General features: G+C 39.1%; 3 protein-coding genes across 7 annotated transcripts in view; all 3 read right to left on the bottom strand.

Annotated features, from left to right (window-relative positions):
- The window catches only part of arhgap18 (Rho GTPase activating protein 18), a 19,763-nt gene extending 8,384 nt beyond the window's left edge, over window positions 1–11,379 (bottom strand). For both annotated transcript variants that reach the window (XM_005725021.2, XM_005725020.2), the window contains exons 1-5: window positions 10,941–11,379; window positions 2,011–2,275; window positions 1,443–1,569; window positions 740–822; window positions 356–505 (exon numbers count right to left, since the gene is read on the bottom strand). In XM_005725021.2, the coding sequence (XP_005725078.1) occupies window positions 356–505; window positions 740–822; window positions 1,443–1,569; window positions 2,011–2,275; window positions 10,941–11,074 (759 nt within the window). In that variant the 5' untranslated portion in view covers window positions 11,075–11,379. The remainder of the gene's footprint in view (window positions 1–355; window positions 506–739; window positions 823–1,442; window positions 1,570–2,010; window positions 2,276–10,940) is intronic.
- Window positions 11,380–13,620: 2,241 nt separating this feature from the next.
- fkbp6 (FKBP prolyl isomerase 6) lies at window positions 13,621–18,986 on the bottom strand. Of its 4 annotated transcripts, none has more exons than XM_013908689.1 (9): window positions 18,603–18,986; window positions 16,675–16,792; window positions 16,325–16,414; window positions 16,020–16,237; window positions 15,761–15,892; window positions 15,451–15,648; window positions 15,127–15,236; window positions 14,280–14,380; window positions 13,621–13,887 (listed from the first exon to the last, which is right to left on the bottom strand). In XM_013908689.1, the coding sequence occupies exons 1-8, from the start codon at window positions 18,675–18,677 to the stop codon at window positions 14,299–14,301; spliced, it is 1,023 nt and encodes a 340-aa protein (XP_013764143.1). In that variant the 5' UTR covers window positions 18,678–18,986; the 3' UTR covers window positions 13,621–13,887; window positions 14,280–14,298. The 4 variants fall into 4 exon arrangements, with proteins under 4 accessions (XP_013764143.1, XP_013764145.1, XP_013764144.1 ...); XM_013908691.1 differs by having other exon boundaries at window positions 16,035–16,237; window positions 18,603–18,981; XM_013908690.1 differs by having other exon boundaries at window positions 15,773–15,892; window positions 18,603–18,980.
- A 251-nt stretch (window positions 18,987–19,237) lies between these two features.
- tmem244 (transmembrane protein 244) lies at window positions 19,238–27,140 on the bottom strand. The gene is made up of 6 exons (XM_005725025.1): window positions 26,978–27,140; window positions 23,887–23,972; window positions 23,689–23,765; window positions 20,385–20,510; window positions 20,054–20,098; window positions 19,238–19,844 (listed from the first exon to the last, which is right to left on the bottom strand). The coding sequence occupies exons 1-6, from the start codon at window positions 27,068–27,070 to the stop codon at window positions 19,747–19,749; spliced, it is 525 nt and encodes a 174-aa protein (XP_005725082.1). The 5' UTR covers window positions 27,071–27,140; the 3' UTR covers window positions 19,238–19,746.
- Between the last annotated feature and the right edge of the window lie 768 nt (window positions 27,141–27,908).

The raw sequence follows: 27,908 nt of genomic DNA on the forward strand, positions 1-27,908 counted from the left end.
GTTAGAGATGATTTGAGCTTTGTGACATGGCGTGCTACCATGCAATAAGCAGTCATCATGTTTTCCAGGAAAATCCCAGGAGATCAGCAGTTTCTTAAATACTCAGACCAGCACGCCAGGCTCCAACAATCGTGCAGCATTCACAGTCACTGAAATCACCTTTCTTCCCCATTCTGATGCTCAGTTTGAACTTCAGCAGGTTGTCTTGAGCATGTTTACATATCGAAATGCATTGAGTCCCTCACACGTGATTGGCTGATTAGATATCTGTGTTAATGAGCAGTTAAAAAGGTGTACCTTACAATGTGGCTGGTGAGCTGGCAGTTTGTGTCAAGCACAGTGTTGATCTGCTAACCTTATCAGGGTGTCGGAATATATCTCGAACATCAGGAAGTTGTTGCCGGTTACGTCGCCTTAAGGTCTGCTGCACTGATGCCACGCGACGTTCTACGGCTGCCGCCTGAGTCCTGGTGAGCGTGGAAAGGAAAACTGCACTGTCTTCTTCCTGTCAATACATAGATTAAGATCAAACACAAACTTAAATCTATTTGTTGTTTTCACACAATGTTTTACATTAGTCCATCTTTTTTTCTCTCATGTACATGCTTATTTGTATAAGAAGGCTTCAAACGTGACAAAGAATAAATGCTTATTTAAGATCTGACCTGAAAATATGGAACTGATTAACTGTACCTGGACTAACTTCTTATTAATTCAATAAAAGATATATGATTGTTACCTGATCATGATCCACTGTGATTGAATGATCAACAAGCCGCGCTAGACCTGCTTCTGCAAGCCACGCCTCCTCCTGCTCACCCTCTGAAAGAGACAAACAGAATGAGCAATACTGAGAAGGGAAGATGATGGGCAATTCCCTACTTGGTTGCTGAGATGATGCGGCGTTACTTAAACAAATCTACAGGTGCAGGAAAGGGAAAGGAGCGACCACATACACAAATGGCTTACATATTCTAACAGGAAGAGCGCATTTACGCTAGAAAACAATAGTCTTCACACACTAAAGGCTAAATTTGACTGAAGAAATGCACAGGAAGTGCATTCCTACTGTGCAAGCCAACACAGAGCCAGTATCCACAAGTCTGAGCTGGCCCAGCAGCGGTGTGTGATAAACAGCTGGTACTTAAGTCCCACATGAAACTACTTCAAAACGAGACACTTAATGTGTTTCCAAACTGTTTAAACAGAGATGCGAATGATGGCAAACAAGCAGAAAATGAGTATAAACATCGGGGTCTGAGGGAGACATACAAAGTGTTACATAAAGAGATGAATGAAAAGGCTGAGCTTTCAGGGAGGAATTCCTCTTCCAGTATAGAAACAGACTTTTAGATTAGAATTTGTTTGCGTCTGGACCAACACATATGTCCAAATAAGTCTACGATCCAAATTTTGCCTTCATCCTTTAATGTGTATCTCACCTTCAGGAATTTTCTGCAATTCCTCCTCTTGAACTTCTCCCTCTCCCCTCTCTCCTCCGCCGCCCGAGAATGAAATATTCTCCACCTCCTTCCAATAGTCGTCCATCTGCAGCTCGTCCAAAGAGTCCTTCAAAATGAGCAGACGTGCAGAAAAATGAGGTTTTAAGCTCACAGTTTCAGCTTCTCTGCCCCGTTCTCTGCGATTAATAATTCATTTCAACGATCTTCCAGATATGATCCACAGAGATAATGAAGTAGACAGGTCTCTCAACTGGTCTCAACAAGTCTAGATGGTGGCAGCAACTGGCTGCGCCAACTGTCTGCTCTCACATAACACACATACCACACACACACACTTTTCATAAAGTGTATAAGAATTAAAGCAAACCCAAGAGCTTGCGTACTGTGTCACTCCCAGTGCAACTAAGAGAGGCTCAAAATACTGTACATCTTACCAGAGAGCTGTAAAATACAAAAAAAAAAAAAAATCCTATACAGCGGAATTTTGTAGGAGTGAAATGAAGTATTTGCCCCAACAGACTGAAAGTGAACAAAATCTGCTGGCTACCTGAGAGTTGTAGCGCTGACATGCAGGCGATGGTCTCGACCTGGAATTGTGGCTGTGCCTGGGGCTGTGGCTGGAGCCAGTCTTGGGGCTGGATCCAAGCTTGGGGCTGGAGGAATGCTGGATTGCAGAATTTTGACTGGGCAGTGACATTGGCTCCGTGCTGCTGGTTTCTGTGCTGCCAGTGGTAGAAGAAGCAGAAGTGCCATATCTGTCTCCTTGTTGTCCATTCTGGCTCTGTTGCAGGGTGTACTGGCCTGTTTTGCGGCTGGAGACACATACAGACAAGAGCAGGGAGAGGTTCGTGAAATAGGTACATAATGGACAAAAGTTAAAATTGAGTCATTGGAGTTCATACACTTAGCTGGATATAGCTGCGTAAGGCATTGCTTTGCTTAGTTTGAAATGCTGATTTATTAAGATTTTTATTTTTTGTGTACCATTGAAATATCAGTGTCTGTGATGCAGAGTAGCAAAAGAGGATCCCAATAAACTAAAGAAATAATATGGCAAGCCAGCAAAACGTATCATCTTGCTATCATAGTGGTCATGATGTAAGAAGGGGCAACTAGGTTTCTCTTGTAGCTGTGTACTTTGGACTTAGTAGTGACAGATGCCTTCCTCCAGCACTTGTTGGAAACATGCTCTGTAAGTACACAGGTGTGTATGCACTGATATTTCCTGTACCTTTAATGACATGAAAACAGGGCGATACAGTAACTTTGGACACGCTGGTCAAAGGCTCCAACTTAAGTTAAGCTATTAGCAAGGTCATTTCCTAATCAGTCAGCTAATGATGCCAGCATTTTCTTGGAATAAAAATAGCACATCTCGCAGACCTTGGACTTTCCTTTGCTATACAAACACTGCAAACAAAGTTTATCACAAGGCATATTAGTGTGGCTTAGCCTAGGTTAGTTGAGATGGTGTAAATAGATAATACCTGCTAGAAATATCCTACTGACATATCAAGTACATTACTTTAGGTATACAATTTATCTGAACATATCTTTTCACCTTCCACATACAGAATTTCAATATCAATACTGTGTGTCATTACATCTTCCTGCTCCAATAATATATGTTTAGTCCTGTGTTTCTCCTAAAAGCCTCTCTCTTATCCTGGTTCTGCTTGAGGTCTCTTCCTCTTAACAAAGGAGTTTTTCCTTCCCATTGTCACCAAGTGCTCGGTCTTAAAAGGGTTGTCTGATTGTGACAGTTTTCCCTCTAATTTTGTGGGGTCTTTACCTTATGATATAAAACACCTTGAGGAGGACTGGTGCTTTATAAATGTTGCAAATAATCTGATGACATCACAATAGATCACTGCAGACAGGTCAGAGGTAGACTGACATCAAAATGGGGAAAAATAATATAAATGTGATACTGGCTAGCTGGCCAGTTAACAATTTTGTAATTCACTACAGTAAATGCAACCGATTTAAGATGTTCCAGGACTGCTTACTATGAACTTCTTTAAATTTGACCACAACATTAGCAACTAAAATGGACTTGCAACCAATAAATGTCATGAAAAACATGAGTTTATATTGACGATAACAAAGGTCTAGTTCAGGTCAGTGTACTAAGTTAATACAATTAGTTAATCGGAACAAGAAAGATGAGTTATAAAGATGAGTTACTGTTTATTCTTTTTTCCCCCCCTGGTACACACAGATATCACAGGCACAGGTGTTCCTCCAGTAAAAGACGTAAAAAAGTAAAACCCAGCGAGTGCCACTCACTTTTTTCCCCCCTTGGAATTTCAGCTCCCATCACACTGACAAGGTCTCTTGTAACATGTGCATTTTCCTGCTGGATTTGAAAGCACACACTAAAACTGAACATTAACAATATAGAAACTATTCATTTTTATGTTTTTTCTTGCTGATTTTAAATGTTGAATGCAACATTTCTTATGTATTTATTCTGCTTGTGCCCACTAATAAAGACACAAAGTTTTCACACCTGCTGTACTATAATTAGTAGCACCTCTGTCACTATATATTGTGTAATTACAACATCCGGGAGAAGAATAAGGGCAAAAAGGGTTAAAACGCTATTACATCAGCTTATTGAAATGTCCCAGAGCATCAGCATGGGTTCTAAACTGTGCCAACAACAGCAGCAAAGCTTTCTTCAATTATAAGATTGATTAAGCATGACAACATTTGTCTCTCTTTCCTTTAAGCAACAAGAGTTATATTGAGCAAGCCACTACACTTGTAGTGCAAGTGAAGCTCCTTAAGGGTCTGTGGTTTCGGTGTCACACATCAATCAAGCTGAAAGGCTGCTTTCAACAATCTTGTCATTCATCCATCTTTTTGCAAATTATCAGTGTCATCTCATTTACCCAAAAATATAGAGCTGTACACCCGTTAGCAGGGCTGTTTAAAACATCGGACACCACGACAATAAAACTGATTGGAACAGGCCCCTCAATTAAAAAACTACAAGTATGGCTCCTGAGTCCGAACACAGTTATTCCCGTTTCTATTAAAAGGTGCTGTCATGCACCAATATAGACCAAATATTTCAAATGTATTCTTGAGAATCATTATAAAGCTCTCAAATAACAAAACAATGACTTATTAGGTGTTTGTAAGAGATGACATGTTTAGTCGGTATATACAATATGTTTATAAAGCATTAAGTCACTAATAAATGGGACATTAGGTCAATTTCAATACAGTATAACACAGCAAAAATACCAAAACAAAAAATTCCTATATAACTAATATTTAAGTTTATTTTATGTTAGAATGATATAAAATCACAACAACTTCACTTTGACATATGCTAAAGCCAACAAAGAAAAGGAGGGAGAAGAAAATCGTGTAAAGTAAAGTTGCCCTTTGTGCAAATATATGATTTACTTTCAGGTAATGAAGATAAGCAGAACGTCCAAAAAAAATGCAAACACGTGCAAATGTACCAACACACGTACATGAACTCTGCACATATTCACACACTCATATACACAGGTGTTCAAAAGCAAAAGATAAGCACTGATAACTTTTAACTAAAAAACTGCCATTTTCTACAAATCTCCAAGGAAATGGAGGAAGTGAAAATCAGTTAGTCCCAAGGACTAAATGGGATTTCAGACAGAGCGGCACTAAGCTGATGCTCTTTATTAATTAATTTGGAATTATCACCCCAGTATTACCCTGAGGGTTCGTGCTGAGCTACGGCCACATACCACAGCAGACTTCCTGCAACACCGAGTACAACAAAGCCATAAAAACACAAGGATTTAGCTGGAAGTTCTGTGCGATACCACCGACTTCTCTTTATACTTCATCTGTGGCTTTAATTTAAAAAATAAATAAATAATAATAATAATCATCTCCCAGTTCATGTCCATGTTGCCTTTAAAAGTTCAGGAAGTTTGATGCTTTCATTTGTGAGGAAAGACATCAGCGTTTTCTGATATACCTCAGAAGATGCGTTTACCCTGAAAGCAGGCAGAGCTATGAGCTCACCACATGAGTTAATCGTTTACATGTGTTGATTCAGAGCTTCAGGATGAACAGTTTGACTAACTCATAAATCAGAGACGAGCAAACAAACACACACACCAAAACGTGCACATTACTTTATCGGTGTTCAAATTCATAAAAGGCGTAAAGCAGCATTTGTTTTTTTCTTTACAGTACATTAGATTTACAATGGAAAACATGTATGATTATGCATCAAAGTGTCTAGCAATTAGCTAATTTTAGTATTGAAAATAATATCGACTAGTTGGATTGCTGACTGTTTTTGTAAAGACTAAAAAGTAGAAACAAGTACTGAATGAGTTATATGCAGTAAGATTTAAAATTCTGGAGACCTGTGGGAAACTGACTTCCAGTGTAGCCAGTGGATATCCAGGCCAACATTTTCATTTCTGTCCAGGGGTCAGTGTCTGAAACGTGATTGTTCGATAGCATTGTGACTAAAAGTGGACGACAAACAGAAACCAGAGAGTTATCTGTACCAAAGGTCTTATTACCTACAGACTCTCCTAACCTGTGTATAGGGATTTTATGATCCCCGGTCAATTTTCCATCAAACCCAGCTGAACTTTGCATTTATTAAACTCTGTGACTTCCCAGTTTCATAGGGTTTCAGAATAAACTGGTTCCTCTGGAGCTGCCAGTTTTGTTTTAAGCACTTTTGTGTTTGTTCGAAACACTTTTGATAATTGAGAAGTTAGCGTTGCTGTGGTAATTTTCTCAGTTCCTGTGGAAATGTGGCAAACGTCATGTTTGCTGAACATTGGCAAGGTTAAAGTGACACTGTGAGTATCATGCCAAGCTGGTTATCATTTAGGCATTTGCCTGCATTTTAATAATTGTATCTGACACTCAAACTCAGAATCTGACAAAAATGAACTTCAGATCGTCAGCGATCTAACTGGGTAAGACACTCCTGCCACATTTTTCATTTCAATACAATCATGTCATTCATGGAAATGTATTTACGACCTTGTTAAAAATTAACCTAAGGTTGTTGATCACTATGTAACAATCAGGTTAAACCCAAAGTTCAGGTCTGCCTCCTGTTTGTGTCTTCCTACAGTGTTAAAGTCAAGGTCGCAAAGCACACACCAAATTAATGCTAAGAAATTTGTTTAAGGCTTTGCATACAACATCACTTTGCTTGCTTATGCACACACACACACACACAGTCCGAGAGACTCAGCAGCGTGCCCTCAGCTGCCCTTGCGAGAAAAAAACAAACACATTCTCATTTTGGCACACGTACAGTACATATACATATTATCTTTGAAGTATATAGAGTGCTGCAATGGTGTGTATAATTGTTCTCTGTACCTTTTTCCACACCTTTTATCAGCTGCTTAGAGCTGCCGACAAAGACAGATTGCGCAAGGCCGTGTGTGCGCGCGTGGACTGAAAACAGCCTATAAAAATCAATCCCATGCTGTGAGCTGCAAACAGGAATGAAAGAAAACAGTGGCACACACAAAGAGCCAGTTCAGCACACATGAGGTGAACATGAGTCAAGATCTGAGGAAGCCAATTTCCCACATGACCAGCGTGACTTTATGAATCACTCCAGTGGCACAAAACATGATTTGGTGGAGTAAATGTAGCTTTAAATGAATCAAAGCAGATGTTATATTCGCAATTTCTAACAATTTATTAAAATTCCATCTGATCTATTCAAGAAGTAACAGCTATTATTATGTTAAAGACACACGATCATATTAAATATGGAATAGGTTACAGCCTCGGCCTGCAGCATTAAGATGAAGCAAATATTTTAAAGCATTTGTAAAACAATCTTCTACTCTTACTATAAAACACCAAATCTCTACATGTTTGCCCACCAACTCCTTCCTATACGATCTCGAGTTCAGTGACCAAACTTGGCACACAGGTACATCTTAGGTCCTTGAAGGTTCTTATCTATCGCATGTATTATGACATCACCACATTGCATAGCAACAACATACCAATAGGCTAAAATGACCCTTTTATTTTTTACTATGCAAGTGCCTCTAACACCTTAAAAAGCATTGTATTATATTAATTTGATGATAAAATCTAACTTATATCTACAAAACTTTAATATTATGATATATATGCAATCATGTTGCCAGGCAACCACTTAAAAGTGGACAAAAATCACTGACTGAACAATACTGTAACATGTACTTGTACTTGTACTTTGACTTGAGCAGCCATTTTTCTTTTGCACTTTATTTTTACCCATGTTTGGTGTCAGATACAAGGCTTGTTTTCACACAGCTGCATTCCTGCATCTATTGGGATTGACTTTTGACATATTGGGAAATGTTTATTCACTTTCTTGCTGATAGTGAGATCAAAAAGACAACACGCTCGTGTCTGTACATGCTGTAAAGAGAAGCTACAGGCAGATTTATCCCAAATTAAAACATCTGGCTTGCTTGTAAAATAATTAATCATATTTCAATTTTATTTGTTTAATAGGATAAAAAACACCTATATGTGGCTTTTGCTTTGAATGTGAAGATATCCCTTTATAAACAACCTAAAAAAAAATATTGTCCATAATGTACGACATAAGATTTTAAAGGAGTGCTTGTTTCAAAACTGACTTTGGAAGGGGAAGACAATCAAACTTATTTTTAAGGCTTCAAAACACAAAGTGAACAATGGGCAGCTGAGGAAAAGGGAAGAGGACGACAAGTGTTTGTGTGTCTGTCCGTGTGTGCACGTGGGTGTGGTATTTCCATTTAGACCAACAGATGCCAGCTGCTCTTTCTGAAGACAGAGCCTAGCTCTGTTTCCCCGTCTTACACAGTTGCTGGTGTCAGCAATGACCCACTGGTTGAACAAATCATCTTCTTGTAGCTCTAATGAATCGACAATATATGACCTATCCATGTCTGTTATAGTATTCCTGATTACTAACTCCTTTGCCATGTGTTTTTCTGTAGTATTCAGTTTTAGCTGCATCTCCTTAATCCTCAGCTCTTCTGTTTGTAATTTGTTTATCCTTACAGGCGCCAGATTTGATCTGACCGATATGTGTAATACAGAACACAGCTGTGTGTTTGCACCCTCTGCGTTGTTGTAATTCATTTTGGCCCGATGCCTTGTAACCTTTCATTTATTTCACTTCCTGTTGTAGTGCTCTGTTGTAGAGCTAAACTGTCTGTTTTGTCACGCTAAACTTTGGGAAGTAGTGTTTTATACCAAGTCAAACGAAGCCAAAAGGTGAAGTGCCAAAAATTCCAGTTTCTCAAAATGCTGCCAGGCTCCAAGAGCGAGTCAGTCCCCACAGACCCCCATAATTCCTGAGATTCTGAGAACTGTACAAAGGATTGAAGCTTTTTAAGTCACTGAATCTGGAACTGGTGCTGTTGATCGAAGGGTCTGTCCTGTCCAAAAAGACTCATTGTCAGTGCTCATTGTCTGGGCACTAATAGCTAGGTACATCTATAGATGTACCTAGCTAATGCTAGCTAGAATTAGCTGCTAAATTAACATCCAGACTCTCATTCATGTATGGTTTATAAAAAGAAAAACAAAGAAAAGAAAAAAAGAATGATGCATTAGCCCCTATGCTAAGGCCACTGCTTCAAGAGTAGTCCAAAAATAATAATGACATCACTTTGGTTACAACCCTCTTTTATATACAGTCCATAGTTTATATATGGCAATGGAAAATGTGATATAATAGTGTAAAGTTTCCTTGCTTAGAGGGCCTGAATGTAACAAATAAAGACATCAAATGCGAGACTTGACACATTATGTCTCTCTGGCATTTCCTGATGAGGGGAAACAATGACTACAAAACTAAGCCTCCGCACGTCAACCTAGACAGGATACACATACTCTGCTTGGGAGGTGAGACAAAGGCAGCCTGTAATGTGATGCTGCTTTTCTTTTTTCTTCTAGCTACCTGGACAAGCCATCTGGAACACGCACAGAGATACACACCTACGCACAGGTGTGCGTGTTTGAATCCCAGCTGGGGCTGTTTACTTTTACCAGCCCACAGTTGGTGACGGCAGGTGTTTGCTGATGTAAATGAGCAGACTTCATATCCAGCTCAGCCTGTATGAATCAGCAAGATCCGTTATAAATAAAAGAGTAGCTATACAGTTGTTTCCGTAACACCTTAGTTCTCATTCATCGCTGCCCCAGCGACAGCACCTCTTGAATTACTGAGTCTCTTCCTCATTGTACAAGCAGACATGAAGGTCGTCAAACCATTAAATAAAACAATAAGCCAGAAAGTTAAGCTATGAAATCCAGACAAGGCATGACTACATTCTGCTGCATGAACAGAACATCAAAACACCAAATCAGATGTTGTTTTTCCAGGTGGAGACTGATCACATCGAGTACTAGATTTGAAAAATCTGTGTAGGAAACATTGACTACTGTCCTGGAGGTTTGTGGCAGCCCAACATGTAATTTATCAATCATACATTTTACTAACCACATGACATCACAGACAATTATCATTCTGGCCTTATATTTCCACTGTTGCATGGCTCCATAGTGTTTTTTTGCCTAACAAGAGAGAGGTTACTTTTGGGGTTGCCTCAGGAAGGGCATCCGGCATATATAAAAAAAAGAAAAATCTGCCAAGTCAAACATGTATGGTTGCTCCCATGTGAATAAGAAAGCAGTTAAAAGTAGTTTCTGTATACTTTGTTACAGTTAAATTATGTCTTCAGACACTTCCGAATTATCCTGGTTTTAAACTAAAAACCAAAAGCTTTTAAAGTGCAGCAACACAGGCCAAGTATAGAATAACTCTACACCCAGCTCTATATTTTAAGTGTCAGGGATTTTCTGTTTTGAATCACAGAAAACTGACTGTCCCATATAGATTATTTGTTTTAAGACATCCTTACAGCTGTTATTTTCATAATAGAACAATCTGTGTAATATAACATGATTTTTTTCTGTTTAAGCTGATGGAAACTAGTGAACAGGATTTACCACAGCCCAGAAGTGTGTCACCAACCACACTGACCAGGGGAATGGGATATATGAACTACGAGCTAACTTAATACTTCTGCATTTCAGTCTGTTCACTGCTTATAAAACTAGCACTTCGTAGGGGAAGACTTTTCGTAAAGCTACAGTGCTAAGGAAGAACTGTGGATTAGGTGTGAAATCTTGGCCAGCGGAACAAAACCAAGGTGAAACTTGTTATCTGCTGATTAGGAAAAAGCATAACCAAAGGCCAAGGGCGGAGTTAGGCCAGAGGGAACAATAAGAAATGTGGACTGCCTGCAAGCGCAGTACACCGGGCCACTGCTGAGTTCAAGTTAACGCAGTTAACACTCCGTCCACAGCTGAAGTTCAAAAAAAGAAAATGAGGAAAAAATAGCATTATCAACGTGACCTTTGCTCTCTTTCACACACACTTCTTTTAATGATCTGTAAGGACGGCATTACAGCTGCACACACTCCCACCTGTGTACGGTGTGCTCGGCGTCCGGTACTGGCGGACAGCTGGACTCACACGGTCCAGTTTGCGGCAACAGTTCCGCGTTGCTGTGGTAACCCGTTAAAACCACTCCCTGTGACTCCATCTGCTGCCGGCTCATGTTTCTCCCGCTTTTCGTCTTTCTTCTATTTTACACACGGCTATGACATCCGATCGCTAATCGATAGATAATCACTTTATCCGTGTATTCCTTCCATCTGTGTGCGGACTTGTTGCCGACTCATTCTCACATTTTACTCTCCTCCTCCTGGTTCTCCTCCTTCTCGTCCTCTCGGCTCCGTATTATCGTCTTTCTCTACAACTTGTCGGTGTGTTTTCTGAGAGGCAGCGCAGGACAGGGGCTGGATTACACTCACAGACCAGCTCCGGGATTGGTCCAAACCCCGCAGGGCAAAGTTACCGATGTGACAGCGCACCCAGCTGCTCTAACAGGGTACTGAAAGCTTCCTGTACAAATAAGCTCAAGGGGGTTTTTCAAGACTCCTCCATACATCTTCCCAGTAAACACACTTTTCTCCTTAGATTTGAATTATCATCTATCATTTATATATAGACACACACACACACACACGTATGTGTATTAACAGCTTGTGGCACCATTTTTAAAAAGTTGTAAAGCAGGACAATTAAAACCATGTTACCTACATTTTATAAAGATGGTAACTTTACATGCATTTCATGTAATGTCAACATTGCTCAGTCTAATCTGGCTCCACATTGTGTCTTTTGTCCCGACTTCCTTTCCTCACCCTCAACCCCTGGCGCCAGATAGCTGACCCTATCTGAGCATGGTTCTGCTGAAGGTTTCTTCCCGTTAAAAGGGAGTTTTTCCTTCCCACTGTTTCCAAGCACTTACACATAGGGGGTCATCTGATTGCTGGTGTTTTTTTGTTTAGATTATTGTAGCTGTATTACTTCACCTTACAATATAAAGCCCCTTGAGGCAACTGCTGTTGTGGTTTGGCTGTATATGAATAAAACTGAATTGAACTGAATGATCTGCAACCCGTACAGCTAGTGGGACTTAAATGTATGTTATTTGCTCTACTATTTACAACTTAGATCAGGTGGAAGTCAATGCTCAGTGTTTTTCCACTCTGGATTGATAATGAGCAAAATAAAACTTCCTGCTAGTTTCAGCCATACAGCTTAAGGGTTCTTTATTGTCATCTTACAGTTTTGCAGCTGTTGTTTTAAAATACAGCCTAGGGTTCATGTTCGTGGGCAGCTGCTTTGGCTTTGAAATGAAGTAGTGTTTCTAATATGCAGCTTTGCAAATACTTGAGGGTGTTCACACACTGACCTGAGCCTGCATTATATTAATATCCTGCAAGTTTATACTTGCACCCCCAGGAAAATTGCTTGGATCATTTTTGGATAACATAACATTTCTAGTAACCACAAATTCCAAACGATAGCTTTTAATATGTGAATAACTAAAAAAGTTACTTGTCACATTACTGTTCAATATGCACAACTACAATATAAAAGGTAAACTGACTACTTTTTTTCTGTGTATGCTGTTATATATGCAGTGTATATTACATGCTTATAACTGTATCATATTTCAAAGGCCCAGAGTCAGTCAGAGCTGATCACAGCACATGCACAGCAGGTAAACTACACATTTGATCCTAAATTTTGAGCACTTACAGGTAACACACATCACATAGCATGTGACCTATGTTTAAAAATAAAAAGGGTTACATACCCATATGAACACACCGGTGTACAAACACAAAAACCTTACTAATTCCTTACCTGAGCTGGAGGTAGTATGTGAATCTGGAGGCCATTGTTTTGTTGCCTGATTGAATTCAGTAAAGCTTTGTTTCACAAAGCACAACCTACTCACCATGTGGTGGGAGTTGATAGTAAAACTGACCCACCCACACAGTGAAAATTGGATTAGCCAGAGAAGTAAATTAGATTTTTGTGCACCTCCCCACCTCTGAGGTCATGCCACCACTCAACTCAGTCTCTCCATGACTTCAGTTTTATTCATCATTCACTTACTTCCTGCTTTGTTTCTTCCCAGTATCCCTCACGCTACCTCCACTTTGAGATCACTTTCATTTGGGCCTAGAGTACTGGCGGCCAAAGGCGGTACAAAGGGCATCTATAACAGTAAATCTTTCAAATAAGTTTTGAAAAATGAGATAAAATTGGTAATTTTGTAATTTTTTACACTCCTAATAGCTCAAATAGTCCAATATCATCACATCTTAAGTTTGCACAAGTTTGGCTGCTTGTGGCAGTTTGGTTTGTTACAAACATTGCTCAGTTATGACCCTGGTACCTGCTACACTCCAGCAGTAGTATCAGAAAGGGCACCCCCTGCTGTCACTGGAGATCCTTTCTCAGGTAATTAGGTCAAGTGAAGCTCACAATTAAGCGCAAACTCTTAATGTAGCTCATCTCCCCACTCCTGTAAGCCCCCTACCCCATCTGCTTCAGTAAGAGGAAATGAATCCTGTCTGGACTGCCAGGATGGAAAAAAAACCAAACAAGCCAAACAGCCGTTTTAATATTAGAATTACATCCATAATATCTGCCTACAACAGATTAGGTTGTGAGCTAATAAACTGAAGATGAAATTCAAGATGAGAAAACCTTAGTTTCCAGTTAGTCAACAAAGACAAACTCTTCTAGAAGTGAACATTGTATTTTTTATTATCATCATCATCTCAAGATCCCAAGCAAATGCTTAATACTCCAGCAAACATGCAAGGAATATGTACAGCAGGAGTCCAAAGGAGAGAAAGGGTACTAATGAGAAACATTATTTAACAAAATATCAAAACAACACTAAATTTGAGATAAATTTGAAAGAATTGAAACAATGATTACAACCCAACTCCCTTCATAAGTAGAAAACAAATTATAAAAGGAAAACATGGTGAATCTTGAAACCTGCAACAACAAACCAATACCTGAGTCAAAGACGAAGTCAAAGACGATTTGTCCGTGCAAATGGCAAAAACTCATGAGAGCTGTAGTTTGTATCAGATCATACAGTTAATGTTTGGTTAAATGATGAGATCCAGATCAGTAGAAGGAAACTAACCAACAAGATTTTACTTTGAAACACAGTCTAGTATTTTTTTTTTTCATGGCTTCATTAAAAGTTATTATACAGAGTGTATTTATTATAATTTATTTGTGACGACGGGTGTAGCAGGTTTAAGGGAAAAGGACAGTTACTGGCACATCACACGGAAGTCATTTTAAAATGTTAACCCTCCCATGGAGATGAGATTAAAATATATGAAAACCAGACAGAATGAATGAACAGGATTTCTCACCTCCTCCTCCTGCTGGTCCTCACATTTTCACTGAGCCCTTCAGCTCTCTAAACATCTTTGAGTACAAGTCTTTCTCTTTGTCCAGGCTGTCTTTATAGCACCTGGGACAAGAAAATGACACGTGAATATCTTCCGAGTGGTTTCACAAATGTTACAAAAGACAGTTATGATCCACTATGAGGAACACCTTGCTGTACCTCTTTTTGCCTTGTGTGTGCTTTGTGACATGGTATGATATCCTGCGGGAAGTTGTGGATTCAGATATGCTCTTCTGCACACATTGGCTGAGTAACAGCTGGTTATTCGAGTTACTGTCGTCTTTTTAGCAGCTTGTAGCAGTCTGGCCAATGAGGCAGAAAACCACTGCTTACTGTTCATTTTCCCTTTTTTGGATTATTTCCTTTTAAACCCCAGAGATGGCCGTGTGGGAAAATTCCAGTAACTCAGCAGTTCCCAAAATACTCAGATCAGCCTGTCTGGCACCAACAATCATGGCACGTTCACAGTCACCTAAATCACCTTTCTTCCCCATTCTGATGCACAGTTTAAAGTTTAGCAGGTAGTCTTGACTATGTATAATCCAGTTTCTGCCATGTGATTGACTGATTAGACGTTTGATAGACCTTAACGAGCTGTTGAAGCAGTTACACAGTGCACCTAAAAAGTGGTGGGTGAGTGGAGGCATTAATATAAAATTAATGTAATAGTCACGGTTGTGTGGACAGACAGAGGGCTCTAGGTCAGGTAGCTGTTACAGTTTCAGCGCACTGCTGTGCATACTGCTGCACACAGGCCAGGAGAAACAGCTGAAGCAGCATTTATTCTAAAGTCATTAAAATCATCTTACATTGTCACTTTCCTCAGAAGGTTGTTGATGTCACTGTCAAAGGGCTTCTGTGCTTGAGCAGATGTGAGGCAACACTGAGCACTCGCATACTCATGCAGCTCCAGGTAAGCCTAAAAGAAATGCGATTAGTGTATCAAACTGCATCTTTAACTAAGTTAATATGTTTTGGGAGACTTGAAACACGAAAGCGTGAATAAAAATGATTTTGTTTCCTGTTTTTCCTGTGTCATCAACCCCCTTTTTTGTTTGTTTTTTTAAACCCCCCAGAGATAGTGAGGATTATTTATCCGACAGTCTGGAAGACAAACAAAAGCCCCGTCCTACCTGTCCGCAGCGGAAGAGAGCCTTTGTGTTGGCAGAGTCTATCTCCAAGGCTTTGTTTCCATATTTCAGGGCTTTGTGCGGTCTTTCCAGGCGGAGCTCAGCGAGAGAAATATTCAGGTAGAGAGGAAGCAGAGCCGTCTTGATCCTCTCCTTCTCTAAATCACTCTGTGTTTCCCTGTTTCCCAGCAGCGTCATAGCCTGCAGGCAAAGCCGAGAAATATAATAAAAAAAACACTTTCACCAAGAACAACTTGGCATGATATTAGCCATCGCAGTAAAACGTAATTAAAAATAAAAACAATTAACATACTTCAAAATGTACCTGTTTATAGCGATCTTTGGCATTGTAATATCGGTTCTGGTTGAAGAAACGGTTGCCAAAGCTCCGCAGTGTGTTGACAACTTCAAGAAGTGTGGACATAGGAACGGTGTTCTGCTGCTCCTGAGGAGGAGAACAGAAATCAAAGACCGTTTCTGATCTGTGCTATAAAAGCAAAAAAGTAGAGGCTTTTAAGTATGTGTGGTAAAGATGCAGATCTGTCTGAGGTTGGTAGTACTAAACAGAGCACCTGCAGCCTCCCTACCACACTCATTGTAATAAAGTCATCCACTTGTCCTGAGTCAAGGTAGTCGAGGATCTGAACCTCATACAGAACCACAGCTGCTGCGGGGATAAATGGAGGGCATCCCATTTCCCCGTAAGCATACTGAGGCTGGAGGAGGAACCGAGAGAACTCTCCTTTCTTCATGGTCAACAGACCCAGCTCCAGCCCGGCCAGTGTCACATCTGTTTGAAGAATGACTTTTAAAACTGGTATATTTCAGGCAGGAAAACAAAAAACTCACGGTTCAGCCATTGTAGAGCATTTCTCACCTCTCCCCAACTTCATCATCCGAGGGTATTTGAGGTGAGTGGTGGTTTCAAAAGGCTGATCAGAATATTCCAGGAATCCTGAGTAATGGACTGTGTGGAAGAAAAAACCAGACCATCAGTGATGTAGCAGCTCAACCAGCTCACACAATTCACAGGTTATTGTCCATAAAATGGCAAACGTGACCTTCAGGGGACAACTGGGTGCAAGGTTCATAACAATCTGAACAACACTCTACAAGAAGTAGAGATTTTTGTGAATTGTGGCTAGACAAACTAAAAATCCTGACCTCACGTATATGATAACTTACAACTGTAAGAGGCTTTAACAAGAAATGTGTACTCATACATACTCAGTACTGAAGCGTTTTCGGGGACAGGCGGGCCATCTCCTGGCTGGACCACCTCCTTCAGGATTCCTCCATCTCCTATGATATCGTTCATCCGCGGACGTAGCTGCTCAAAAGGACTCTACGATGGAAAGAAGATTAAATGACACTTGGCAAACACACATTTTATACTCAAACACCAACCGCTGCATTCTTATGTGTGACACAAAGTTGGTATAGATTTGCTACTGAAATTTATGTGTACTTCAAGGACCAAAAATGTTCATAGTGTGAGTGTACCCTTCATTTCGTTATATTTTGTTTACAAGGAGCAAGAATTTCTCATCATTTTTTAAGTGGTTCCCCAGACTTTATGGAGGTCTTCAAAGGTTTTCTTTGCTGCTCTGCTATTTTACACATTTTAGTCCAGTCCTTGTACCTAACTATTTTCAAAGTTATTATTTGTTTGTTTGTTTAGCCACTTAAAACTGACCAATTAATCATTCAAGCATAAAAAAAGCCCCTAACTCAAGGCATGAAAGTGTTAGGTATACACATAACAAACAACTTAACAAAGAACTGATTTTAAAATTGTATCTTTATCTTTGTTACGAGCAGCTAATCACAAGAACACGGCACGGCATAGTTGTTTTCTTTAGTTGAAAAAAATAAAATAAAAAAATAATACAACAAAAATATCCCTGTGTCCTCAAAAAAAGAAAAGTGAACAAATAGAGGAAAATAGTGGTAGACCAGGTAAGGGTCACAAAGGGCTGTACACACACACACACGCACAAACACACACACAAAGAGTAAAATATATACCAATATTAAATGGCATAATAGGCAGCAAATAATGACACAATAAAATAGGCTGGTAGTTAAAAAATAATAATAAATAAAATTCTTACAAAAAAATAAATCTTACTGCTTTTTAGCACACAGCGACAGTGAAAAAACAAAGCGTAGTTGTAGTAGGAGACAAGGCTCCGTCCCATCTAGCTTTTTCTAGCACAATATTGTGCCTGTAAACGAAGACAGTGAGGAGCAGTGTATTTTCTAATAAGCCGTTACACACCTGAAATGAAAATCAGTGACATGGTCTTATGGTCTTAGAGATTAATCCCAGTCTGACATTGTCAGTTCAAATTGGTAGGTATGTACAAAGAAATGTCAGGAAGGAAGGAGGTAGAACAGTGAGGCTCTGGGATGTTTTATAGATGATGATCTGATTGTGATACCTCATACAATAGTAGTTAGAAAAACCTTCATTTTTCAGCATGGCAATGATCCCAAACACCCACAGCCATGGACTGGCCTCCCCAGAGCTCACAGCTCAACTTTACTGAAACAGTGTGTATCTTGATAGAGAATAGAACAAACAGCAGCCAACATCCAAAGAAGAGCTTTGACCATCCTCCAAGAAGCCTGGAGAACAATTTCTGAAGACTACTTAAAGAAATGAATAGAAAGCTTGGTTGTGTTGTTGAAAAAACGTGGTCTTACCAAATACTCACTCGTTACAATCGTGCAAACTCTGTTTTTGCACGTTTCAACAAATTGCTGCAACTTTTACTAGCAAAACATGAAGAAAATTTAATAAAAACCTTTGCACAGCTATGTATGTGAGGTATTTAGAGTAAATACTGTTGACACTAATCAGAATTCTCTTGCATGTAAAATCATTGTGTTGAACTGGCAGTGAAATACATAACCAGCTGACACTTGAGGCTAACGGTGAACTGTACCTAATTTTACCAAGCTAGTTGTGTCATTTCAAACCTGGGCACTATTTAAAAATAATAGCCTACATAAAGAATATATGTTTTTTCTAGTCTAGCTGTAATATTATATTATAGTGGTTATATTTTTTAGCAAAAATTCAAACTTTGCTAGCATTTGGTCAGTTAGCTGAGCTAGCAACTTTCAGGCTTGCTGACACGTTTACTTACCGGAGACCTCGTTTCGAGCGGCTCCTCGTCGTTTATTAGCCTCCGCAAACTCGATATTAACCCGTTCCTTGACATTTACTCGGTAGTATGAGTTAAAACTGTTGTAAACAGCGCTGTTACACAGATAACTCTGTAAAGCCAGTTCCCTAGTTTGTTCTGGCGCTCAGGCTTGGGTTAATTACACCACGTGACCTTGACGAGCGGCCCAAACTGTGCGCAGAATACGGGTCCAGGAAACGCGTCTGTGCAATTTGTCTGCACATTTAGGTGAGCCAATGCCAACTATACACGGGGCTGGTATTACCAATCCCAATACTGAAACTTTTAGCCTATAAATTCAGTTTATTTGGGAAGAGCACTGTATCATCATCAGTCTGCAAATTCCGCCCTTAACGAGGCTTTTGAACTATTGACTATTTTGAAACTGGGGTCTGTGTTGTTTTAACAGACAGAAATCGTCATCCTACTTTACCTGCCCGTTGATATATATATATAAAAAAAAGACAGAGTACAAATAGAGACACACAGATAAAAAAAAAAAAAGAAACAATAAAAATGTCCTTGTTCATAAAACTTTTAATTCAAATTCCAAACAGATTTTAAATATTGTAAATATAACAAACATTAAAGTTATTTTTGTGTAGATGTGCACTGAGTTTATTTAGACAAAACTGTGTGGCCACCGTTGAGCAACAAATTATATGTGAATATATGTAACAAATTCTGAAGCTTACACTAACATAAGAAATAATGATAATTTAAAAAAAAAAGACAAAAACTATCTATGCACACATATCAGTCAATAGATTACAGGTAGTATATAATTCACAGTTTTTCCAACTGTAACATCTGTTGCTTTAAGCTTATGTTTAAAGTTTTAAGTGTGTAAACAAATAATACAAAACTGAAATATAATAAACTGTACAGAAAAGGTAAAAAAAAAAAAAAGATGTTAAATTGACAAAAGTAGGCCATTTGTACAAAGTGGGATCAGACTATTACTTGAACTGAACTAAGCTGGTAAGGAAACAAAGTCAGTCTTGTGGTTCTCTTTAGAATATCTACAGTATAAATAACTTTATTGACATACTTTAGTTGCTAATACCAGTAGTAACACTGTCTGCAGTGAAATGCTTCATTTTCATCAAAAATTCTGCAGTTCAGCCGGATAGACAAAGTTGCTTCTGAAAAATTTGTAGGCCATTAGCTGTCCTCCAAATATCATCATCACCAGGCCTGTACCTGTGGAGAGAAGAGTTAAAGGACTGCAAGAGCAGCTGAATCTGCAGGCATGATGTAAGTGAGCTATAGTATGTCTAGATAGAAGAAATGTAATATCTTGAAATAGATTGGAAGCTTGAAAAACAAAGTGGATATTTTTTTGTCTTCTGCAAATGAGATTGGAGTCAGACAGAGGCACGGACAGAACAATGAAGGAGTACAAATCTTACCCAGAGCCATCCACCAGTGCTCAGCTGAAGGGAAGTCTGACATGACTGCAAAACACACCAGAATACAATTTAAATTTTGTGACAACAATTACTATCAAACTAATGAATACTGACTGTGACCTCGGGGAAAAAGATAAATATGCAAGCTTTATGCTTGGATAAACTGATTCCAGTTTAGCGGTGAACATTCAAATGAAATAGTGTCCGTGGGTTTATACGCTGAGCTGCAGCCTCTATATCCAGTTACATAACCAGGCCTCCAATCCTATCAGCTGTTCCGCTCAATTGATCCACTTTGTGTTTCTGCGTGCGTGTGTGTGTGTGTATATACCTGCTACAGTCATTGCAATGTGGAGAAGTGTGACAGTTATGGCATAGTCCCAAACCCACTCCTCCACAATCCAGGCAAACACCAGTCCTCCCAAAATATAGGTCACTTCTGTGGAAATTACTCCGACTGCAGGAAGAAAGCAAAAAAGTGGCACATCACCTTACAGAGCTGCTTTTGCTTTAACAATAAACTGCTATGTCCAGTCACATGCGACTGTGAAAATGCTGAGCCACTATAAAATGACATTTTCAGACAGCACTCCTGATACTGAGCAGGAGCCCTTCAATCTTTTGTTCAGGTCAGAAGATTCCAGAAACAACAACCAATGAAAATCAGAGGCCTGACAGGATGAAGCTGGAGCCAGGGCTGCAGCGCAGTGACACCAGGGATGTCCGGAGAGGCATGAGGATGATCGCTGGCTGCAGGCCCAGCAGTCAAATGCTAGATGGGGACATCAAGAGGGCCAACAGGCTTAAATGTTTATTTGGAAGATTTGGCACACCGCCTTGCATTAACTAGCAATGCTGCCACCACCTCCGGAGACATGTCTGGAGAAGGTCCCTGTTCCGATACCACGAGGGCCCATCCCAATGCCAGCAACTCAGCGATTGCAGTCTGGTAGCCTCTTAGTTCACACATCATGAAGGCTAACTGCTTGCAAACACACACACACACATACATACCAGGGTACACTATCAGATTCATATTCTCTGATTTCTCCAACACCTTTAAAAAAGTTGACTCCTATGTAGGTTACTGTAGTGGTGTCCTGGATCATAAATTACTTTACCAGATTTTATGAGTAATTCCCATTTTTGAGCAGGACTGGAACAACACAGTACACCGCGACCTGTTTACTTTCCTCTTTGAGCTGCAAGCTTGAGACTTAAAGTTCACAGCAGTATTTTCTTGGATTAATGAGAAATAAATCATCTTATTTGAAGCTGACCTTTCTCTCCTAAGTAAGCCCATTTAGGAAAAATAACCTTGGTTATTTGGAGAATAATAAGAGAAACACGAGGAGTTCTTTCACTGTGTTCATGGGTCAAGTTTCATCCTTAACAACCTAAATATGCAAAAAGGACATGAGAGAAAAAAGGGTTGCATTATTCTGATTTCAGAATTTTCCTGCTTTACTATCTTGAGCTTCAATCCACCATCTGCCCGGAGTCTTTCTGTGTGGAGTTTGCATGTTCACCCAGTGTCTGCGTGGGTTCTCTCCGGGTACTCTCACTTTGTCCAACAGTCCAAAGTTTGTTGACAACATGACAGAGTCTATAGAACAATGTAGGTGAGAACTGTGGACTAGAAAGTCAAAATTCAATACTTCTGAAAGTTGCAGAGATTATACAAGAAAGAGAGATTATAGAAATGTAAAAAAATAATTTTCAACAGATAGTGATGACATTGATATGACTATACTGAAGAAAGTAATTCATGAAATTATGTGTCCAATTACATATATATGTGATTTATCACTCAGAACAACTAGATCAACATCTATGGTAATGATGGAGTTAGTGTAAAATATTACCGAACATATACATAATAAAAAAATATGCAGTGGGGATATTTATTGACCTGTAAGAGGCTTTTGATACAATTGACAATAAAATATTGTTACAAAAAATGGAAAGATATGATGTGAGAGGGGCCAAAAACAGCTGGTTAAAAAGTTATCTTGATGACAGACAGCAATTTGTACAAATTGGTCAGTCAAGTCTGTGTGCTTGAATATTTTACCTGTGGTGTCCCACAAGGTTCAGTATTGGGTCCCAAACTATTTAATATGGCATCTGTAGAGTGACAAACTTGTGTGCATCTATGCATGTGCATATGGATATGTATAGGTATGTAAGTATGTATTTATGTATGTGTTTATGTATGTATGCATTTGTATGTAGATATGTATATTGTTACCATTTTGATTAAGAGATTATATGCAAACTTAGGGGCAGGACTGGATGATCCACTGCTTCTTTCTGCTCACCTTTTTGTTCGGGTTTATAGATCATTATGTTGGGAATTTTTTATTTCAGTTTCCTGTGTTTGTTTGTTTTTGTTTGTGTTTTTTTAAATTTTAATAATTCTAAAAGAAAGAAAGAACGAAAGAAAGAGCCCGTAGGCCTGAATGTGAGTGAGAATAGTTATCTGTCTCTCTGTGTTAGCTGTGTGATAGACTTGCAGTCTATCCAGGGTGCGCTCGCCCTATGACAGCTGTGATAGGCTCAAGCCCTTTATATATATATTTAAACACAAGAATCCACGTGTCCCTCAAATTTAACAGTTTCCTTGTCCCAAGTTCTCAGTTATGTGCGCATTATATGCAGTAATTAAATCAGAGGTGCCCGCTTCTTCACAAGCGGTTGCCACAGTGGGTCTTTGAAGTCAGACAATTGTGAGAACAGATGGAACACACAACTTTTTCTTCTAGATCATATAATCAAAATATGGTCAATGTGTTTTATTTTGAATTAAAACATATTTATTTATTTCATTTTTAGCTTCTGAAAAACTGGAAAGGAGCTAAATTATACTGTATACAGCACAAGTCATTTTAAATAGTGTGTAATTCCAAGATAATTCTGTGTAAAAACGAATGACTGTAGCTTCTGTCTTTCGATGAATGCTGCAATGTGCCAGAAGATGCTTTATGAGACTCTCTGTTGGGGCAAAAGCAAACAAATATAGAAAGGGCTAGCTCGGTCTGTCATGCAAAAGAAGCTGCTATCAGAACTCCCCCCTCAGCACAGTGTTCTGGTTAGTCAGAGGAGAATTATATACTAAACATGACTCACTGCAGCACTGAACGTCACAGGACGTCCTTGCTTCCTTCTTGTGGCTGTCAAGTTACACAGTTCCTCCTCTTTCTGATGAAGTAGTATAATTTTACAATTTCTACAGTCTTGAGCAACTGTTATGAAGCAGTTCCCCCGCAGGGGTTATTAAAGTTTTTCTGATTTCCATTCAGGCTTTAAAGGCTACCTATCATAGTCATTTACATCTCTTTCTGTAAAAAAACAAAACAAAGAAAACCCTATATTTTAGCTTTATAGTTAAATGGAAATAGAAGTAATCTATTACCACAAAATGTGTAACTATTGGACTAAAGGTACTCACTGTGGAGGAGGACAGCATATGTCTCATATGTTTTGGATTTAACCTTAAAAGTAACTGATAACCTCAGAGCTGAATAAATTCAGCATTTTGTAAAATACTGGCCTCTGAAATACAGCAGAATGTAAGTAACAGAGGTCATGAAAATGATATGCTCCTCTAGTTTTACTTCACAACTGTAACTCACCCAGGTATTTGGGGTTCTGCCATGACGGTTGCGCGGTGTAGTCGAATGGAGCCAACAAGCTGTTGATTTCATGAACCCTGAAGACATGAAGCAAGAAAAGATAATGACGTGAGCACGAATAATAACAAGTCTATTGCAACCTGCTTATCTGTCTCTCTTATCCCACTGGGTCTCATTATCGTGTGAGTCTGAGTTTACCTGAGCAGTCCAATGCAGAGACTGACCGCGATGTAGTAGAGAGAGTAGAAGCACACCATGCACATCAACAGATTCTGCAGAACAACCTGAGGAGGGGCGAAGGAAGACTAAACCATTAAAGCTAATGAAGAAGCTATAAAACCTGCTGTAGTCCAAGTTTCCTGTCCTGAAAAAAATCTCTTTCTGAAGGAGCATAAAGAACAAACAGTAACTAAGATTCTGTGATGAAATACTACTTATTTATAATGCTGCACCTTACTGGCAGCATTTTTGCCTCATTTCTAACTGTTTATGACAGAGAGGGCAGGACAGAAATATCAAGCGTTATGGCTTTATTTTCACATTTTTCTGAGAAAACTCATCTGGAGATGTTTACCGGAAAAGACACGGGTTATCTGATATATTGCTTGGCTCCTGAAGCTGACAGAAAATCACTGCTCCTCTCCTCCATCTTCTTCTTACGTGACCCAGAAAACTCCTGACAGCAGACAGTCAATGAGTGCTCCCTAAGGCATCCTTTTATAGATGACTGACTGCAACCTTTTCAGAAAATCAGTTATATAACACCCTAGGAGGGCTGATAACACCCCTCAGGGCTGACAGTTTGGCTTGTCAGACACAGGTAAAACTAATTACATTAAAAGCTGGTTCCATTCCAGTCAGGTGTGCAGGTGCCAGCACAACGGCTCACTGGCTTGCTGGCATACTTTAATGGAATGGGGTCATCGTTAATCTTATTAGTTATTGTTGTGACAAGTCAAACGTCTGCAAATAAGATGAATAACAACTTTCACTGCACTTTAAAAATAAACAGTAAAAATAAACAGGCACTTCTGGTTTCGAAGGTAACAGGATACATGATGACGAGTCAAGCTGCTCATGTATTTTTTTGGACTCATTTCTTCATCACCAATGATAAATGTTAGATATCCAGTATTTCCGACAGAGAAAAGTGCAGCTTTTTGCAGTTTATGCCCCCAAACTCTGGAACATCCTACCTAAAAATGTTAGAAACTCAAACTCTAGCGATAATGCCAAGAATCTGGGATTTGAGTAGGGTTTTTCATTCACTAGTAATAAATCAATCAAAATCGAGTGAGCAGTGGTGCATTTCATAATACCAGCATACAGCTGTACCTACTGCTGAGTTCATCCACATTTAGTAATCTGGCAGATACAAAGAAAATTCCTATTTTCTTCATCAATGTCATACTGCTCTTACTTTCAGTTTGATCTTTCTCTATATTTCATTCTGCCCCTGTTTGTAAATATGCACTCTCTTTCTATATCCAGAATGAAACTCTTATGTTGTTCATTACCTCAGATCTCTTTTCTCATTTAAATCTAGTAATTACACCACACAGTTTAATAAGCCTCATATATTCTCCATGTGTACACTAATGTTAGAAGAACCGCTTTCAGGTACTACGCACCGCTCAAATAGAATGAGCTGCAAACAAGCTCCGACAGCTTCAGTATCTGATGATTTTTTATAACTCTTCCAACATTTTCTCAATTCAGTTATTATTTCTTGTTTTCATTTAACCTTTGTTTATTGTTGTACGACTGTTTCTCTGTTCTGATCGTGTTCTTGTGTGATGTGTTTTCATTTTCTCAGGTCTCCCTTGGACAAGACATTGGAAACATTTTGTTTCTGTGACTGGCAGACTGATGTTTTAATATATAAAATGTAAGACATTTGTTGTAATTTCTCTTACGATTACTAAACTAACTCTCTAAAAAACATGTAAATAGGCACCTCAGGCATGTACTGTTCTGTACAAAAGTCTCGTGCCACCCCTCATTTATTTATATTTTGCCAAGAAATTGGGATATTGGTTCAGCAATTTATTGAAAAGTGCAAAAAGAAATTGAAATATAGTATATAAGGCAAAAATAGCAATTTTACAATTCTAATGAACCTGTAAGTCAATATGACTGTTACAGTGATGCCACAATGCTTCAATAAAGTTGAGGTCTGGGCTCTAGGGAGGGCAATCCATGACTGATAGTGTGTGTTTTTCCATTCATATATGCTTTAACAGCACTGGCAGTGTGTGAGAGATTATTATGCCCCCACTTCCACTGAGATCATTTCTGATGAGGCTTTAGTAAACAGTAGATGGATCAACTGAAGGGCCAGATGCATCTCTCAAGTCCTGTTTTTTTTTTTTTGCCTGAATGATTCATAGCTCATAAGGTCTTAACTGGCTCAACAAAAACAAAGAAACAAAAAGAAAAATATCCAGCTGACAGGTGCAAGGGCTTGACTGAAAATGAAAGGCAGCCAATGTCCAAAGACAGACTTTGAAAGACCTGGAGAACTATTGCTCAACAACACTTTAAAAACAAAAATTAAAAGTAACTAACTTCTTGGAAGCAGACTATAAAGAAAAGAGGTGTGGCTCAAGACTTTTGCACAGGACCGTAAGATAGTGTTAGCAGTTTTTACATCAGCACAAAAATGGAAAAATGCTTAACAGTTTAATATATGAATACTTTACAGACTCTGCACCTGATATGTGGCGTTAAGATACATTAATGTATAATGTTTTCTCATCTTCCAGTATTTCTCGATTGCATTTCACAATATATTCTGAGCTCACTGGGATGTTTAGACCTTAGATACCGTCTATGATTACTTCTCACTGTATATTTCAACGGTTTGGATCACAGTGTGAGTCTGTCCAAAACCATTAAAGTAGCTGAGCTCATGCTAATACCATCAGACACAACTAAACACTTTGGCTAGCTGTCTGTTTGCCATCTTATTGCCATCTCCTGATTACAGATTATGTTTTAAAAGCATGACCTGGAAATTAGCTTTGATTTCTAGGAATGCAAGCCTACAACCAGATGTGCAGTGCCACATACACTTATGGATTAGAAAATATGACATTATACAAAACCACTGCTAGCTAAATGTTAATTATGTGTGTAATGAGGTGCTATAATTCAAATGATTGTCAGTAATTGTAATTTTCAGTAAGAAAATTATTACCAAGTTGGCTAAACATTTTGACCCTCCACATGCAGTAGTCTAACTGTATTCTAACCATTTTCTACATACAGTACCAGAGTGTGTCCTTACCCAGGTATCACTGGGTGTAGTTTTGAGGGAGATGGGTCCATGGCGTTTTATGAGCGTGACTCCACAGCAGCAACAGCAGTAGTCCAACAACATGAATGGTTGCTGGTCTACATGAGAGAGGCAGCATGTGTATATCCGAGTGTGTGTGAGAGCATGTTGAGGGAAGAAAGGAAGGAGGGCTGGATTAGAAGAAATGAGATTACTACTAAGAAGACTGAGTCAATCCCAAAGCGGATGAAGACAAACATATACATGTAGTCAGTATAGCTATGAACACTTACACGTAAGCTAGACGAAGGATGTTGATTTTCAGACTTCAGGAAGTGCTACGGACAAAAATTTATGTGACAGTGTAGTAAACTTAATTTAGTTTATCACTCACAGGCTTTCGTTATTTTTTTATGTCTGTTAAAATTATAATGCCCTTACATTATAAAGGCAAAACGGTTCACTGAATAATAAAATCACTGATGAAAATGACTGGTTGCCTCTCCCTGAGACTGGTCCGGTCAGAGGTTTCTTCCTGTTAAAAGGGAGTTTTTCTTTCCCACGGTCGCCGAGTGCTTGCTCATAGAGGGTCGTGTGATTTTTTTCTTTCTAATATTGTTGGGTCTTTATAATATAATATAAATATAACCGTTAAACAACACCTGTTTTGAATGAGTTACTCTTGCTCAGTCTAAATGTGTAAATCATCCTTGAATTCATTTTTCGGGGGTGGAGGTTGGGGAGAATATTAAAACTTTTATTCTGCAGTTTGTAATGTGAACACTGGGTGGCAGCATAGCCTCAAATGAACTTAACCAACACACACGCACACACTGGAAGAGATGATAAGAGGCGCATGCAAGGGTCTGGCAGCAACAGATAAGATGCTGACCATTCATATGTATATATTTGTGCTGTGTGTGTCACAAATTGTTTTTCTACG

This window comes from Pundamilia nyererei, unplaced genomic scaffold, assembly GCF_000239375.1.
Source record: "Pundamilia nyererei isolate P.nyererei 1_Seehausen unplaced genomic scaffold, PunNye1.0 scaffold00013, whole genome shotgun sequence".
Lineage (NCBI taxonomy): Eukaryota > Metazoa > Chordata > Actinopteri > Cichliformes > Cichlidae > Pundamilia > Pundamilia nyererei.